This window comes from Oncorhynchus mykiss, chromosome 11, assembly GCF_057628025.1.
Source record: "Oncorhynchus mykiss isolate SJ-2025 chromosome 11, ASM5762802v1, whole genome shotgun sequence".
Lineage (NCBI taxonomy): Eukaryota > Metazoa > Chordata > Actinopteri > Salmoniformes > Salmonidae > Oncorhynchus > Oncorhynchus mykiss.
Genome location: NC_143032.1, coordinates 37,035,532 through 37,050,204, shown reverse-complemented (window position 1 = coordinate 37,050,204; position 14,673 = coordinate 37,035,532). Strand labels below are relative to the sequence as shown.

At 45.4% G+C, this 14,673-nt stretch overlaps 1 protein-coding gene across 10 annotated transcripts in view; it reads left to right on the top strand.

The window, feature by feature from the left end:
* Nucleotides 1-14,673, top strand: part of LOC110535644 (arf-GAP with SH3 domain, ANK repeat and PH domain-containing protein 1) — an 82,058-nt gene that overhangs the window by 52,806 nt on the left and 14,579 nt on the right. For all 10 annotated transcript variants that reach the window (XR_016484461.1, XR_016484462.1, XM_090189971.1 and 7 more), the window contains 11 exons: nucleotides 498-583; nucleotides 2,219-2,294; nucleotides 2,405-2,491; nucleotides 4,023-4,123; nucleotides 4,248-4,317; nucleotides 8,045-8,132; nucleotides 8,452-8,500; nucleotides 10,682-10,863; nucleotides 12,859-12,992; nucleotides 13,177-13,268; nucleotides 13,645-13,831. Coding sequence is in view for 8 of the 10 variants with exons in the window: in XM_090189971.1 (XP_090046097.1) it covers nucleotides 498-583; nucleotides 2,219-2,294; nucleotides 2,405-2,491; nucleotides 4,023-4,123; nucleotides 4,248-4,317; nucleotides 8,045-8,132; nucleotides 8,452-8,500; nucleotides 10,682-10,863; nucleotides 12,859-12,992; nucleotides 13,177-13,268; nucleotides 13,645-13,831 (1,152 nt within the window). In the remaining 2 variants the exon portion in view is untranslated. The remainder of the gene's footprint in view (nucleotides 1-497; nucleotides 584-2,218; nucleotides 2,295-2,404; nucleotides 2,492-4,022; nucleotides 4,124-4,247; nucleotides 4,318-8,044; nucleotides 8,133-8,451; nucleotides 8,501-10,681; nucleotides 10,864-12,858; nucleotides 12,993-13,176; nucleotides 13,269-13,644; nucleotides 13,832-14,673) is intronic.

Here is a 14,673-nt window from a genome sequence, read left to right as displayed (position 1 = left end):
AAACCAGGCAAGGGACATCTTTCTCTCATGATATTCTATGTTGGCATTCCTTCCAGTGACGTTTAGATGTTTACCACTTTGTTTCCTGCTCCCACAGACTCCATGCTGTGTTGGCAGTGTAGATCAAAGGATCATCCTCCAGCATTTGGGCATTCTGATAGGATTATCCTTCAAAGTGTTCAGAAGACATATTTCAATATTTCACACCAACACATTTTCTATGGTGGTTTAATAAGGGTGGACCATTTTGCGCTCAGTTTCCATTTATGTGGGTGGGTGCAGGCTTTTGCTTCAGCCAAGCCATGGAGATTTACTGGTTCGTAAATGATAGCCTTCCATTCAAATAAATTATAGCCTTAATTTAAGACCTCCAGTGATTGTCCACCCCTGGTTTAATGTATCACCATGTATAAGCAGTGAAATACTCCAAAATCATGTAACGGAGCATTCTATTTGATGTCAGTTTTCACAAACCACCTCTTGTGTTTTCTCTGCAGTATCTGATCAAAGTCAATGAGATCAAGACCAAGAAGGGAGTGGACCTTCTCCAGAACCTAATCAAGTATTACCACGCACAGTGCAAGTAAGTACATTTATTTATTTTTTAAACCTTTTTCTAGGCAAGTCAATTAAGAACAAATTCTTATTTACAATGACGGCCTACCGGGGAACAGTGGGTTAACTGCCTTGTTCGAGGGCAGAACGACATATTTTTACCTCGTCAGCTCGGGGATTCAATCCAGCAACCTTTTGGTTACTAGTCCAACACTCTAACCTCTAGGTTACCTGCCGCCCCGCACAGTACCGCAGTATATTCCTCCTTTACCATAGTGTGAGACCCCCTCCCAACTAGTGAGATGTGTCTACTTAGATGTGACTAATTGGTGGAAAACACTTAATGTATCGAACATTCACGGGAAAATATGAATCTTTTTCGGAGGGAATTATGTACTCTCTCTCTCTCTCTCTCTTTCCCTCCTCTTTATCCTCCCAACCCCCCCTTCCCTCCATCCCTCTCTCTCTCTCGCTCTCTCTCTCTCTCTCTCTCTCCCTTCTCTTTATCCTCTCAACCCCCCCTTCCCTCCATCCATCCATCCATCCATCCCTCTCTCTCTCTCTCTCTCTCTCTCTTTCTCTCTCCCTCATCTTTATCCTCCCAACCCCCCTTCCCTCCATCCCTCTTTCTCTATCTCTCTCTCTCTCTCTCTCTCTCTCTCTCTCTCTCTCTCTCCCTTCTCTTTATCCTCTCAACCCCCCCTTCCCTCCATCTCTCTCTCTCTCTCTCTCTCTCTCTCTCTCCCTCCTCTTTATCCTCTCAACCCCTCCTTCCCTCCATCCCTCTCTCTCTCTCTCTCTCTCTCTCTCTCTCTCTCTCTCTCTCTCTCTCCCTCCTCTTTTTCCTCTCAACTCCTCCTTCCCTCCATCCCTCTCTCTCGGGTGGGGTGATGGTGCTGCATGATTCACAGGTCTTGGGTAGAGAGGGTTGCGGAGTCATATTTAGCTCTCATAAATATGCATGGGCCTTCATGCCAATGCGTTGTGACAGCCGTGTGGGTTTGTGGGTAAATAACGGCAGTCCCCTGGCTGCGTCACCGACGGGCCTGACAGCCTCAGTGTTGCTAGGTGGTTATGTCACAACAAAACAATGCAGTTTTCTTGTTATCTACTCAACACAAACCTATGGCTGTCCTACTGTTTCTGACGCTGACAGCGAAAAATCACTATGTAGAGGCATGCCTTATAGAACGATGGAAAAATAAAGGTCGAGAAAACTGTAAGCTACAGTAGGATGAGTGGACTGAGGGAGGATTGATGGATGCCTAGAGCGAGGGAGATGGGGAGAGAGAGGTTGTTAGTGGAACTGAGAGGATGCAGAGCTGCATTCTGGTGGGTGCCACTGACACTGGCAGATCCATAATGGATGACAGGAGGTGCTTAGCATTCAGCTCTGGACACAGCCATAGTCAGCCAGAGAGAGACAGGAGAGAAAAAGAGAGAAGGAAAGAGAGAGATAAATCTCTTTGCCAAAAGCCAGAGAGCCAAGCAGTGTTATACACTGCATCAGTATCATTCTCATTCACCCCTCCGCTCCTTATGACCTTCCTAATGCCTATATAAACATTCTATGACACTTGACATTTCTAAATGATGTAAACGATGCTACGCCCTACCAAATGACTGTGAAAATGTCAGTGGAATTCTAATATTCTCTTTGCAGTTTCTTCCAAGATGGCTTGAAGACAGCGGATAAGCTGAAGCAGTACATTGAGAAGCTGGCTGCTGACCTCTACAATGTAAATACCCACCCACAGACTTCTCTCCATCTGATTGCTGCTACTCTACAGACTATTGTTATCCAGACTCATTGTGCGTGTTAATCTCACCCTGTGTATCTCCTTCTCAGATAAAGCAGACCCAGGATGAGGAGAAGAAACATCTGACTGCTCTCAGAGATCTGATCAAGTCCTCCCTTCAGCTGGACCAGAAGGAGGTAGGCAGGAACCAGGCCAAACAGGGCTAAACAGGGCCAATTGGGCCCAAGCGGGCTATAGTTGGCAAACATATAAATTGCATTCCAATTCTCTACCCTTCTCCTGTGCACTCGTACACTACCCCTCGTGGATTTAGATGGAATGGACTGGTGTTAATTTAAGAATATAATGGAAACTCCCTCCAGCCATGCGTTCACAAAATCTTTGCTTGGTAGAGAATCAGACTGTACACTCTTCACCCATAACCCGTAACCATTGACCCTATGGTGGGTGTACCTACTTGCTAGCTTCATGTAGCACAGAGTGACCATCAAGTGCTGTACCATGCTGGTAGCCAGTGTGGTGCCTCACTGGCTGATTGGTGGGGAGCCAGTCACTGTCTTCACTAACCTACCCTAACCTCTTTCTGAGCACTCACTGGTAACAACTGCCTTATACACAAAAACAACAATGTGGTCTTCCCCTCAGTCTTATACCCAAATTGAGATTTGCTTAGTGTATGCTAGCTGCTCACTGTGTTTTGAATGACGATACTGTGTAATAGTGTGCAGAGCCTAGCTGAGATGGACTGGGCTGCCGTGTCGACACAACTGCAAGTCTCTGCTAGTGGCCTCGTCCCAAATGGTACCGTATTCCCTACATAGTGCCCTACTGAACAGGGCCCATACACTCTTAGAAAAAAGGGTTCCAGAAGGATTCTTCGGCTGCCCCTATAGGATAATCCTTTTTTGTTCCAGTCAGAACCCTTTTTGGTTCCAGTTAGAACCCTTTTTGGTTCCACGTAGAACCCTCTGTGGAAAGGGTTCTACATGCAACCCAAAAGGGTTCTACCTGGGTTCTTCAAAGGATTCTGCAATGGAGACAGCCAAAGCACCCTTTTAGGTTCTAGACCCTTGTTTTACAAGAGTGCATGGGCCCTGTTCAGTAGTGCACTATGTAGGGAACTGGGTGCCATTTGGGACGGAACTGACGAGTCATACTAAACATCCTGTGGTTTATAACATCCACATGCTGTCACTCACTCACTACCCCTCTACTTGTAGATATTGTACTGAACTAACACCTACACTCTATGCATGCATGCAGGCACTGTCTCACGCCTACTTCTCAGCTGCTTCTTTCACACTCTCTCCCTCTATCTCTCCCTCTGCTCGCTGCTTGTCTGGACTCAAGTCTAGAAGAGTAAGTGTGCATGATTGGCATGCTTCTGTTGGTCTTGCCTGCGTTTGACTTCTGAGACATTTTGAAGAGCATGCACTCCACTGATTTTTTTTCATTTAATTGTGTGTTTAGAACATGGCTTGCGTCCCAAGTGGCACCCTATTCTCCGTGCAGTGCACTTCTTTGGACCCGAGCCCCGGTGAAAAGCAGTGGACTAAATAGAGAATAGGCTGCCATTTGGGACGGACGCCATGGTCCTTTGAACATCAAACATGAACCGATAAATAAAAACGACCCTGGCCTGCACTCTCCGTAAGAGGCATATTTGGCTGAGTTTTCTGTGTCTGAACACTGTATGTGTTGCCGCAGGACTCCCAGAGTAAGCAGGGTGGCTATAGCATGCACCAGCTGCAGGGCAACAAAGAGTTTGGCTGTGAGAAGAAAGGCTACCTGATGAAGAAGAGTGATGGGTAGGTCACACACACATACACACACACTGAACAGTACTGAACAAGCGTTTATATTAATACACTCAGGTATGCAAAGCCCTTTTCTGATCTTTTGTTGTGCCTTGGTGTTGCTGTCTTCCTCCAGGCTGAGGAAGGTGTGGCAGAGGAGGAAATGTTCAGTGAAGGGTGGCATGCTCACCATCTCTCATGCCACGGTGAGAGGCAAACATACCACACACACACGCGCGCATACACATACACACACACACCTGTGGAGGCTAGATCAGAGGCAACATCCGGTATGAAAGAAGCTGTGTAGAGCACTATCAATCTGGCAGTTGGCAGAGGGGAATCGACATGGATGGGTTGCCAGGGCAACCCCTCAGCGAACCCCTCCCCCACCCTCTCCCATTGCTGTGTTGACTCATCTCTGAGTTTGCTGCTGGCTCTTCTCTTCCCTGGGCCTGTGGATACTGTGGAGTACAGCAGCACTGGATCAGATATTCACTATCTGCTGCCGAGAGCTAATACAATAAGCAATGTTGAGATAGATAGACAGAGACACACGGTGCACATGCGACAGAGAGAGTGCACACAGACACAACTAGCATGTCCCAAATGTTGTATAATTCCACTCTAGATTGCGGTGGATCCCCCAAATATCATAATACTATCATCTCATTTACTGGATATATAGACACCATCCTTTCAAGGAAATGATCTGTAGCCTATGTACGAGTCTGCCTGTCTGCACCTCCAGAAAAAAGAAAACGCACAGAGAATCTATGTACTTATCTTCAGTTCTTTGTCTGATGGCATGTTGCAGCTCCGCTCTGTGTTTATTTCCCATCAGCCCCTGTGGCAGGCCAGGCAGCTGAACTCTGGGTGACCCTGCCTGCGAGGCGCGGTGCCAGCCAGGCAGCCTCACCTCAGGGCTCATTTGGTATTTGTTATTTGGTATTTTATTAGGATCCCCATTAGCTGGTGCGATAGCAGCAGCTACTCTTCCTGTGGTTCACACAAAACATGGAACATGACATACTGTGATACAGAACATTAATAGACAAGAACAACTCAAGGACAACACTACATAAATGTAAAACGTCACACATAGCCAACATATCAATACATACACACAATATCTAGGTCAAATAGGAGGGAGGGAATGTGCGGTGAGGTGTTGCTTTATTTATTTTCTTGGATTTGTTCTGGATTTGGAGACTGTGAAAAGACCCCCCCCCCGCCTGCACAGTTACAATGCAGTGCCCAGTCTACACACGTGCTAGCTGGGCACAGTGATATTATCATATTATGACAGTGGGTACTGTACTGTAGCCAACCCAAAGTGTTGCTGCCTGGACCACAGCCAGTACTGAGGGAATACCTGGGATCCTCCCTAGGCTAGCTATACTGTTGTGTCTAGTGTTTAGGCACTGTGTCCCAAATGGCACCCTATTCTTTATGTAGTTCACTACTTTTGGACTATTGGGCTTTGGTCTAAAGTAGTGCACTACATAGGGAATAGGTTGCCATTTGGGACACATATAGTGCCTCTGGGTCACTGAGTACAAGTTATCATTGTATCATATTTGGTCATTTATTAGTGTCACAATTACAGTATTCTGTGGAACTGTTTCTATTTTCAGAGACGTACAGTAAATGCGGAGAAATCTAATCAATCAATTACTATGGCCTCAGTGATTCTAATGATGTTGTAGAACTGATTGATTCAAGGCCGTGTTTCAAAGCAACAAAAAAAAGGTTATTTGAATCAACATCCTGAGATAAAACGTTAGAAGATATATATTTTTTAAATACAGTATATATACAGAGAGAATAGGCTGGAGTAGTGTTAGTTTCATATACAGTGCATTCAGATGGTATTCAGACCCCTTGACATTTTGTTGTTCTAAAATTGATTTTTTTTCCCAATAACCCATAATGACAAAGCAAAAACAGTTTATTTTTTATTTTTGCAAATGTACACTACTGTTCAAAAGTTTGGGGTCACTTAGAAATGTCCTTGTTTTTGAAAGAAAAGTAAAAATTTTGTCAATTTAAAATAACATCAAATTGATCAGAAATACAGTGTAGACATTGTTAATGTTATAAATGACTATTGCAGCTGGAAACGGCAGATTTTTAGGGATATCTACATAGGCGTACAGAGGCCCATTATCAGCAACCATCACTCCTGTGTTCCAATGTTGTGTGAGCTAATCCAAGTTTATAATTTTAAAAGGCTAATTGATCATTAGAAGACCCTTTTGCAATTGTGTTAGCACAGCTGAAAACTGTTGTTCTGATTAAAGAAGCAATAAAACGGGCTTTTAGACTAGTTGAGTATCTGGAGCATCAGCATTTGTGGGTTCGATTACAGGCTCAAAATGTCCAGAAAACAAAGAACTGTCTTCTGAAACTCGTCAGTCTATTCTTGTTCTGAGAAATGAAGGCTATGAAATTGTCAAGAAACTGAAGATCTCTTACAACGCTATGTACTACTCCCTTCACAGAACAGCTCTGCCAGGTTGGAAGGGGTGCGTTGCTGCACAGCTATTTTCAGGTTTCTCCAGAGATGTTCAATCGGCTTCAAGTCCGGGCTCTGGCTGGGCCACCCAAGGACATTCAGAGACTTGTCCCGGAAAAACTCCTGCGTTGTCTTGGCTGTGGGCTTAGGGTCATTATCCTGTTGGAAGGTGAACCTTTGCACCAGTCTGAGGTCTTGAGCGCTCTGGAGCAGGTTTTCATCAAGTATCTCTCTGTACTTTGCTCTGTTCATCTTTACCTTCGATCCTGACTAGTCTCCCAGTCCCTGGCGCTGAAAAATATCCCCACAGCATGATGCTGCCACCACCATGCTTCACCAAGGGATGGTGGCAGGTTTCCTCCAGATGTGACGCTTGGCATTCAGGCCAAAGAGTTCAGTTTTGGTTTCACCAGAGCAGGGAATCTTGTTTCTCATGATCTAATAGTCCTTTATGTCCCTTTAGGCAAACTCCAAGCAGGCTGTCATGTGCTTTTTTTTGGGGGTGGGGGGGGGCTTCCGTCTAGCCACTCTCCCATAAAGGACTGATTGGTGGAGTGCTGCAGAGATGGTTGTCCCAACTCCACAGAGGAACTCTGTCAGCGTGACCATCGTTTTCTTGGTCACCCTCCTGACCAAGGACGGTGACCCTGATTGCTCAGTTTGGCCGGGCTGCCAGCTCTAGGAAGATTCTTGGTGGTGATGGAGGCCACTGTGTTCTTGGGGACCTTCAATGCAGCAATAAATATTTTGGTACCCTTCCCTAGATCTGTGCCTCAGCACAGTCCTGTCTCGGAGCTCTAGGGACAATTCCTTCGACCTAATGACTTGGTTTTTGCTCTGACATGCACTGTCAACTGTGGGACCTTATATAGACAGGTGTGTGCCTTTCCAAATCATATCCAATCATTTGAATTTACCACATGTGGACTCCAATAAAGTTGTAGAAACATCTCGAGGATGATCAGTAGAGAAAGGATGCACCTGAGCTCAATTTAGAGTGTCATAGCAAAGGGTCTGAAGATATCTGTTTTTCATTTTGTATAAATTTGCAAAAAATTCTCAAAACCTGTTTTTACTTCGTTTTTATGGGGTATTGTGTGTAGATTGCTGAGAATATATATATATTTTTAATAAATTTTAGAATAAGGCTGTAACGTAACAAAATGTGGAAAAAGTATAGGGGTCCGAATACTTCCCGAATGCACGGTATATAGTTTCTTTATTCAGCCGAGACAAAAAGAAATACCCACAATGCCAAACATTAAAATATGAATGGACCTATTACTTTACCACCCCACCCTATCCAGAGTCAGGTAGGCTTGTAGTGTTAGTTTCATAGGACCAATACTGGTCGATGTACAGACTCATTTTCATAATTTCCATCAAGTAGCTAAGTCGTCTGTGTGATTGTGCAGTCCAACAGGCAGCCTGTGAAACTCAACCTGCTCACCTGCCAGGTCAAGCCCTGCGCTGAGGACAGGAAGTGCTTTGATCTAATTTCCCGTAAGTACCCCTCTTACCATAACCCTTATGCCAATACAGCAGTTACTGTGGGTGGTGCATGGGCTGGGTGGCCTGTGAGAGAAGGGGCCTTTTAAAGGACCTCTTATGGACATTCAGAAACAGAAAGAGTCGAAGAGACCATTTTGTGTCATCCCGACTGGCTGTTGAATGGCGTCTCGACATTGAAAGGAAACCTGAAACACGCTGTGCTTGTGAATTACCCAACATGCGCCTCACAACAGGGCTATATTACAGGACATGATTACACAGTGTCTGCTAGGTCCGAGATCACATTCCCCTCTAATCTCTCTGCCCACAGACAACCGGACGTATCACTTCCAGGCTGAGGATGAACCGGAGTTTGTCATGTAAGTGTATCAACACAGTCGATCACATTATACACATTGTTTTACTGTAGTATCCAACTCGAAAGGCAGGTACAAAGTGATACACTGAAGCCATGAACGTGGCCTTGATAATGTAGCAATGAGCTTGAATGATCAGTGAGATTTAACAAAGAAAGACAGCGTCTTTCATGCCCCATTGACAGTGTATTTTTTTACTTAGAGAGAGAAAAAGGACTGCTAGGTGCTAGCAGCAGTAGGGGTTTCTATCTCTCTGGACCTGTGGTTGTCACTTGTTCAGGTGCACAAGCATCATTTACACACACACACACACACACACACACACACACACACACACACACACACACACACACACACACACACACACACACACACACACACACACACACACACACACACACACACACACACACACACACACACACACACACACACACACACACAGTTTCAACCACATTCTGCCACTTCATACCCAATGAACATTAATTGAAATCAATTCCAACTTCTCTGTCTTCCTAAACTGTCAGGGCCCTGACCCTTATGAACCACTGCCTTTAACCACGCTGACATGAACTTTACTGCGACACAATAGGCCTTGCCTCTTAGCCTCGCCTTAGGATACATCCCAAATGGCACCCAATTCCATATGTAGTGCACTACTTTTCACCAGGGCCCATAGGGCGTGGAATAAGTGTTTGAAGAAATGAAACATTTATTATTTGAAAATATAACGTCCCTGCATTATGCAATCACACGTTCGCCCACCCACGCCCTGTGTATCGCAAGTAAACAACCCTTAAAGACACGCGTACACCCATGCATCTTCATAGTCATTTCTTGCTATTTCTCGCATGCTCGCTCGCTCGCACGCACACACACACAAACACACACACACACACACACACACACACACACACACACACACACACACACAGTAACATACTTTAATTAAATAAGACAATGATTGTCACACACTCACACATTTTAAATACTTTATTTGAATCCACAAATCCAGAAATCCACAAATTACATTCAAGTAGGAAGGAGCTGTGCTGTACTGTGCTGTGCTGAACAGCGGGTGGGTTGGCAACAGTAGCAGTCACTTCCTGGCTGATTCATAATGAGCGCACTCAAATAGACGGCTGCGAGGAGTCTGTGCTGTTGAAGGACTTCCTAGGTTAACTAGAGTGTGCGTGTGTGTGTGTGCGTGTGCGCATGTGTGCGCGTGTGTGTGTGTGCAGGGTGTTCAGATGTGTTGGTTGATACAGTAAGCACATTTAGATCATATCTAGGGTGAATGCAAAACAATAAGAACATAACATACTCTTTCCATGACAGACTGACCAGGTGAAAGCTATGATCCCTTACTGATGTTACCTGTTAAATCCACTGCAATCAGTGTAGATGAAAGGGAGGAGACAGGTTAAATAATTTTTATTTTTTTAGCCTTGAGACTATTGAGACATGGATTGTGTATGTGGGCCATTTAGAGGGTCAAAGGGCAAGACAAAGATTGAAGTGTCTTTGAACGGGGGTGTGGTAGTGGGTGCCAGTCGCACCGGTTTGAGTGTGTCTTGAACTGCAACGCTGCTGGGTTTTACACACTCAACAGTTTCCCGTGTGCATCAAGAATGGTCCACCACCCAAAGGACATCCAGCCAACCGGACACAACTGTGGGAAGCATTGGAGTCAACATGGAAGCATTGGTGTCAACATGGAAGCATTGGAGTCAACATGGAAGCATTGGAGTCAACATGGAAGCATTGGAGTCCACATGGAAGCATTGGTGTCAACATGGGCCAGCATCCCTGTGGAACGCTTTCAACACCTTGAAGAGTCCATGCCCCGATGAATTGGGGCTGTTCTGAGGGCAAAAGGGGGTACAACTCAATATTAGAAAGGTGTCCTTAATGTTTTGTACCCTCAGTGTAAACATCAAGGGCTCAAGATAATACAGTATACATATTAATACATACAGTATAGAATATACTGTCAGATGGAGTTGGGAGTTGACCCATCCCCTTGTCTAAAAGCCTCTACCTAAGAGGCTTATGCACACAGAAATCCCCAAAATGCACTCTTCTATATACAATTCTCATACATTTTGAAAACCCTGTGCTCTGTAATAACTCGTTACTCTGTTTGTGCATCTGTCTCTGTGTATGCGTTGTGTGTGTGTGTAGCTGGATCTCGGTGCTATCCAACAGTAAGGAGGAGGCTCTGAACATGGCATTCCGTGGAGGAGAGGACGGAGGAGGAGGAGGAGGAGGAGGAGAGGACGGCCTCGAGGACCTGACCAAAGCCATCATAGATGACGTGCTGCGCATCCCTGGCAACGAAGTCTGCTGTGACTGTGGCGCTGCAGGTACATATACAGTACAATGTTTATGTGTGAGTGTGTGTGTTTGACCGCCACCTCTATGGATTTCCAAGGGCCTTATATTCTATATCCTCCCCTATGTACCACTACTTTGTGCATACTCACCATTCACCTTGTGATAGGAGAAGACAACAACACCGTTGCTTCAGCATTTTATCTCACCCTTGAACTCACACACCCCGATAGGTACTTCATCATCTTCAAGGTTGTCCTTCCGAAATCCCTGCTCAGCCCAACATCGATCCACTGTTCTGCACTGTCATGGCTGCTCCCTATCTCGCTCAGTAGGTGACACCTGAGATATGCTATGCAGCCAGCCTGATGCCTTTAACCAAGCAAGCAGAAAAGTAGCAGCATCAGGGGCCTCTGTATTCTTGATATAACAATGGTGTTGGCCCTTTCTGGCCTCTGTTCCTCCAACCTGATCCTCCCCTGCTGTAAAAACAGACTCCCCAGAGCAGAGACACCCTGGCCTTTTGACTCCCCCAATACACACACACACACACACACACACACACACACACACACACACACACACACACACACACACACACACACACACACACACACACACACACACACACACACACACACACACACACCGCCTCAGTTAATCACCCTATCCACCTCTGTCAGCATAAACACACAGAGCCCCTGAGGGAGTTAGCGGGCGGCTAGCGACAAATAAACCTGTGTTTCTTGCAACATCAACATCATTACATCGCCGTGTTGCATAATTCACACACATCCCCCTCTCTGGCGTGAGTTCATTGCGCCGGTCTGGTCACCATAAGCATACCCGTTGTTTTAAGCATGCTAACAGGCTGCATCCCAAAGTCACGGCATCACAGTGGGAGATGGGGAGCCACATTTGAACCGCTCTCTGATGCTTTCTACTTCATTCTGATGCCTTGCTAAGCTGCTCTCATCCTCCCAGTCGACCAAGCTGCTCCTTTGTAGCTATGCAACACTGTCATACTGTGCAGAGTGACCCCTGGCTATGACAGGGCCCTAAAACGAGTCCTCCAGCTAGTGTACTGCAGGCTCATATATGGTGCTCCTTTGACCCCGTCCTGTCTAAAATAAAACTCTCTAGCGGAGTATTAGTGGCAACTGTTTTGCAGCTCTAGAGCTCTCACCCCACCCTGTGCATCCTGTCATACATGTGCTTTATTGGTGTTTCGTCGCCTCTGAAAGCCTTCCACCTGTCCATCCGCCACAAACCTGTCAAATTCAGACAGGCTAGCAAGCTTAGCAGCTAACAGAACTCAGCCATCTGTAAAGATAGTTTGTTTACGTCTGCGTAGCTGCGTATGGCTCTCAGGCTTGATCTCAGGCTGGGTTTAAGCCACCTTAAGTTGCATCACTCAGGCTTGGCTGTGGTGTCAGTCACTGTAGCGGTTTACAGTGAAGAGCTCAACGCTTCTCTAGCCCTCCACCACATGGCTCTGCTGTCAGAGCATGTTCAGGCATTCTGCTTGACACAGAATGATGCAATGTATTCTAGTTGCTGGGCTCTGGTAGTGCTCCTGAGGTTGCCGAGGCCCTCTAGTGGTGTGTGCTGTTTTTTTGCCACTGCTCACATTGATGGTGATGTTGGACTTTAGTGCAAACTGTGGCAAAACGTTTTGCAACAGAAAACCAAAACATTTATTTCTTATTGGACCAGTTCAGGTTGTCATTCCCTGTTTCAGTCCATTTTCTTTCATTTGAAGCCTAATGAATACCACCCTGAAATAACATGTCAGCTTAGTACTGATAATAGTCAACCCCCTTCAACATTATCATTCTGGATTTCAAATACATACTGTATGTTTATGGTAGTACAAAAAAATATCTGGATTTCTGTTTTTGGAACCAAAACGTCTGTACCTTAAACTGTGAATTCTAGCCCGATTGTGTATTTTTTTTGTAGCCAAGACAGCTATCCACAGGCCTGTTTGCAACAAACTTATGTTGTCATGTTGTCTGTGCCCTTAGATCCAAAATGGCTGTCCACTAACCTAGGCATCTTGACCTGCATCGAGTGCTCTGGTATCCACCGGGAGATGGGAGTGCACATCTCACGCATCCAATCCATGGAGCTAGATAAGCTAGGCACCTCTGAACTCTTGGTGAGTTACATTTTTTTCACAGTAAATCAACATACAAAAATAGATTCAAAAACAGGATAGAAATAAATCAATCTTTATTTTACGATGTGATTATGATTATGACAAATAAAGCAAAGTGCTTACGAGCATCTTAACATTCATCTGTTGACTTGATACTTAGGCAAATGTCTCTCTTCCTTCACAGCTGGCCAAGAACGTAGGGAACAGTAGTTTCAATGAAATAATGGAGGGGAACCTTCCTTGTCCCTCACCAAAGCCCACTTCTTCAAGTGACATGTAAGTACTCAGCATCATCAATAGCAACTACATGAACTGCTTAGAGACTAGAAACTCCATAGAAATTTGACCTCACCTTCACTGGGTGCATAATCTGGTGTATGTTTGAGCTTATGCAGTTAGATGTGTCTGGCAGGAAAAGCCACAGAATTAAATATAACACTAGAATGGCCATGGGCATTCTAGCAACATGCCCCAAAAAATGGCTATCTTGGTCAGGAAAACATTAATGCTAGAAACTGGATAATAGGATCTCTATGGCAAAAGATATCCGCACAAACATTCCAAAACCCTCACCATCTCTTTATTCTACTCTTCTTCTTCTTCTTCTTCTTCTTCTTCTTCTTCTTCTCTCCCCCTTCTCTCCCTCCTACAGGACAGTGAGGAAGGAGTTCATCAATGCTAAGTATGTGGACCACAAGTTTGCACGGAAGACCTGTACCTCCTCGGCAGCTAAGACCATCGAGCTGTGTGAGGCGGTCAAGTCCAGGGATCTGCTGTCTCTCATCCAGGTGTACGCTGAGGGGGTGGAGCTAATGGAGCCCCTGCCTGAGGGTGGACAGGTGAGTCAGACCTCTGACCTCATAGACCCTGGACTGTATTATTAACGCATCTCATTTGATCAGGGCCCATACTCATAAACCGTCTCATAGGATTGCAGATCTAGGATCAGGTCAACCCCTATCCATATAATCTTATTCGTTATGATCCCCAAAATAAAGCTGATCTTAACTCGGCACTCGTACTCTGAGATGCTTTGAATGCAGGCCCTGATCTGGTATGGTGGGTATGATTTGACAATATGAGCACAAGTCTACTGTTTCATAGGGAAATAGTAGGTTGTACTGAGCCTGTAAGGAGGCTGCACTGTACATGGGCAGTAATGAGCAGTCCACAGAGAACAATTGCGTTTTCTACTCCCTTTACTAAGCAGCGTTGGACAAGACAACATTGCTACAGTACTGTGGCCCACTGAACGTTGAACCACGTAGCGATGTGGTGTGCTCTCAGAAGTAGTCCATAGGGAATAGTGGCCAGGGATGTGTCACTGACTCTGTTTGAAGGCGGGCAGAGCTCCCAATCCAGGCTGACTCACTGATATCTAATACATTCCTGTCTGTCAGTGAACCTGATTCCGAGTCTCTCTCCCAAATGGCACCCTATTCCCTTTATAGTGCACTGGCCAAGTCTCTGGTAAAAAAAAGTAGTGCATTATCAAGGGAACAGGGTTCTATTTGGGATGTGTCCTCAGCAGATAGCACATCATTACCCAGAGTCTCAGACAGCGAGAGTCCCAAACAGATACCCCAGCTGTACTCCTAGTGGTTTGTATTATTTTGTCACTGTATGCATACTCTTCCCACTAAGTTTCCTTTCTGGGGACTCACACTTGGAGGCATAATTA